Raw genomic sequence first — 3,928 nt, 5'->3', positions numbered from 1 at the left:
CTATTTTATTGACTATCACACTCTGCAGGTGATTTGCATAATAATAATAATAATAATAATAATAATAATAATATTTGTGTACAGTGTTCAGGTGCACTACAACTCATCTAAAGTGTATATATAATCAGGTGTAGTTTTGGCGGATTTCGGAAAGCATGAGGGCCTTAAAATATACATAATAATTAAATCATATATCTTATGCATTTTACTGTGTTTCGTTATGCGCGCGATCACTGAGTCTGTGGGAAAATTGCCTGGTTAATAATCGGTCCGAGGTGCAAAGATTGAGAACTGTTGCCCTATCACTGGCCAAAGTTATCGCGGACTGAAATCCTTTCGCGGACAGGAATCGATATAAAAGTTGCGTTGCTACACAAGTGGCAGCTAACGGTAGATAACTGTTGAGAACTTCCGGTGAAGAGCTCTTTAATAACAACAATTCCGTTTGAGAGGCGGTGGTTATTTTCCTGTCAAATTTTCGGAATATAAACATAAATCATGGATGAAGTGATGTTTGAATTCCTACACATGGAAATAATTAACTATGTCTACCGAACGGCGACAAAAGACGAGAAAGAAAACTGTATTTCCCACCTAGAATCGTTAGGATTCCGCGTTGGACAGTCACTGGTGGAGCGCTTTACCCGCGACTGGCCCCGATATAAGGACGAACTGGACACGATGAAATTTATATGTAAAGACTTTTGGATGGCTGTGTACAAGAAACAAGTGGACAACCTACGTACCAACCACATGGGAGTGTATGTATTGCTTGATAACCGTTTTCGTTTCCTTGTGCAGTTGTCTTCAGGAAAGCAGTATCTCGAAAACGCCCCAAAATATTTAGCCATGTCTTGTGGTATCATACGTGGAGCCCTTTCCAATTTGGGAATCAACTGTGTGGTCACGGCTGAAGTTACAGTTATGCCATCCTGCAAATTCCAGATCCATATTCAAAGACTTTAGTGATGTAGTCATGCCTTTAGATAATCACAATCTCTCTGTCTTGTTGATGAGTATGTCGGGGTAATATTTATATTCCGGACATACGGAGTCGATGAACCAAGTCTTCTACTGTGTTACTGTGGAGATAGGATTACCCTTTATACATGCATTCTGTTTGGGTGTGTGTGTGTGTGTGTATCTATATATCTATCTATCTTTATATGACACAAAGAGAGTTGTTGCCAGTTTGGAAACTAAAAACATATTGTAAAAATAAACTTTCTTTTTAAAAAGATCCATTTATATTTTATGGAAAGCACTTTGGTAAAACCCGGCGCAACCCTGTAACCAGTATCCACTCACCTCATCAGTAACAACAACAACAACCAGTGACACATTCCAGCTGCGATCTCCGTTCCATGTCTTTATATGTTCTGTGGGTGTATGATTAATTTATTTGTCAGATGGAATTGGTGGTGCTGAGATTCCGTCACTATTTTTTCTGAAAACATTTGTTAAAGTCTATTGTTTGATAATTCAATGTAATATTAATTTTATCTCACGAGAACATCTTTTTATTATTATTATTATGATTTTTTAATTTTTTAGTTAAGGACTTCTGTCCGTATGGTTTTTTTCTCAGAAATATAATCCAGCCAGGAGCAAGTAACAAGATCCAAAACTAATCCATTTACTAAATGCTGAGACTGATTTACCACCATAAACAGCGTATCGAATCCTTCTGTTTGTATTTAAAGATAAGATTTGTTTGTGATTAAGAATTTCTCCCAAACAACAGTGATTACCATTAAAGTATCGGATGGTCTATTTAGTTTAACTTTGCTCTTAAGTTCGAAGATCTTGCTATCTTCTGAAAGCTACCAGTTGTATGTTAGTATTGAAATATTAACTTTTCTCAGATGTAATTATTATTACCATTATTTTTCTTTTTGTCCCGAGTTAGTCTTGGTCAAAAATACCTGTGAACAGAAATGATGTGCCATTATTTTTGGGATACAAAACCTCATTATCTAACATGTTTCCTCCCACTTTTTTTTTAAGCTGTTAGGGTGTGATTTAAGAAAAGGTTTGGCTGCTATTTCTAGAAGTTGCGTGGCTACACTGAAGCTCCCTCTTAGCAAGGGCAGCTAGCAGATATTTTGTAACTGCTTCTTATTGTCACCATAGTTGTACTAATTGACAGTTAAATGAGGATTGAAAGTGTGTTAAAATCATTCCAAAATGCTTACCTTTTGGTAAAAGCTGCTCACATATTAGTTCAATAGAAATTAATGAGCCGGTGAAAAGCAATTAGGTATCGGTAAAATAATTTTTAGGTTACTAGTAGTAACTTAGCGGTTCGGCAAAAGAGAACCAATAGAATAAGTACTAGGCTTACAAAGAATAAGTCCTCGGGTTGATTTGCTCAACTAAAGGCGGTGCTCCAGCATGGCCTTAGTCAAATGACTGAAACAAGTAAAAGAGTTCTTTAGCAACAGAAATTTCATCAAGGTAGGAAACTCTTTCAGATTCCTCTCAACCCTAACCTTCATTAATAAGCATAACAATGTGGAAGAAACTTCCATCCTTTTTAGTGGAAATAATGTGGAACTTCTTTACTGCAAAACCTTTGTGATAATCCACAGGTAGATTTTGTAATACAGGTGCAATATTGTTTTTCTGAAACCATTGGTTTCAAAGTCTTTCTGAATTACTGATTTCCCCAAACCAGAGGTGGTCAGCTTGGTTAGCACACTCTAGATTAAACAGATATTAGATTTACTTGGCAGTTACTTGTACATTAACGTTAATTAGTATGGATTATAAGTGATCCCAGACCATCACTGTCTGGAGAGTAGGTGTTGTACCTGTATATATTTAGGATATTGAGTAGAGATTTAGATGTGGAAAGTTGAAAAAAATGAAGACTCAACAGTTTTCTTAGATTATTTGGGAGTTTCTTAGAATGCCAAACATTATAGTGTGATAGCTATAATTTGAAATTAGTACAAATGACAATTATATAATTTTTCTTTTAATTAAAAATGTAATTCCTGTTATAAGGCTTCATGTTTATACAACCATTATACATAAAGATGAAATCATTATGTTTAAATGTTTTTGTATTTGAAGAATGCTTCACAAGAACACAATTAAATCCATTTCATATTAACCTGTAAACCTTTTTTTTTTCTAATGTATTTCTTTCACAATATTGATTTTTATTGGTAGGTACAAAGAACTGTTTTGGTTCAGTCTGTTGACTGTAATTCGGAAACCCATCATAACTCCTTTGTCAGCCTATGTGTTGTTCATTTTGACCAAGAGATAGCACTACTGCTTTAGCTTCCCAATCAGAATAATGGGTAAAGATCCAGATGGCATATGTTTGGGCTCCCACTCTGGGTACTATTCCTATAAATCTTATGGTTTGGCATTGTGAGAATGCTGTCAATTAAAGATAAACAAGTTACCTTGACTTAAACAGTAAAGGGGCAATATCTGATTGACATCAAGCATCCAAGTAGATTTTGCAAAATATTTAACCCATTATTGGTCTCTTACAGAAACAAGGCCTTATCAGTTTCAATGTTCAAAATTAAAATATGACCATAACCTGTGCTGGTGACACATAAAAGGTATCCGGTACACTCTGTAGAGTGGTTGGCATTAGGAAAGGCATCCGGCCTTAGAAACCAACCCAAAACAAACTGGAGCCTGGTTACCTGTCTCCAGCTTGCCAGTTAAAGTCAAACCATCTAACCCATGCCATGAACATGGAAAACAGATGCTAAATGATGATAATGATGATGATGAATGTGCTCCCACCAGTCTCTCATACTTTAACTCATCTCTTAACATAAACCTGACAATCCCTCCCTACTCCATTGGAGTTCGTTGTCTTGCAAGCTGCATGATGACCTCGTTGGTGCTGATGGTACAAAAAGAGCACCAAGTACTTGTTGTTGTAAAGTGGCAGGTT

At 36.0% G+C, this 3,928-nt stretch overlaps 1 protein-coding gene across 1 annotated transcript; it reads left to right on the top strand.

The window, feature by feature from the left end:
* Window positions 1–389: 389 nt before the first annotated feature.
* Window positions 390–1,902, top strand: LOC115215060 (trafficking protein particle complex subunit 6b-like). The gene has a single exon (XM_029784207.2). It carries the CDS (start codon window positions 499–501, stop codon window positions 964–966), a length of 468 nt encoding a protein of 155 aa, XP_029640067.1. The 5' UTR covers window positions 390–498; the 3' UTR covers window positions 967–1,902.
* Window positions 1,903–3,928: the final 2,026 nt, after the last annotated feature.

The sequence above is a fragment of the Octopus sinensis genome, linkage group LG8, assembly GCF_006345805.1.
Source record: "Octopus sinensis linkage group LG8, ASM634580v1, whole genome shotgun sequence".
NCBI lineage: Eukaryota > Metazoa > Mollusca > Cephalopoda > Octopoda > Octopodidae > Octopus > Octopus sinensis.
The sequence above is the reverse complement of the archived record's forward strand: the minus strand, read 5'-3'. Positions and strand labels throughout refer to the sequence as shown.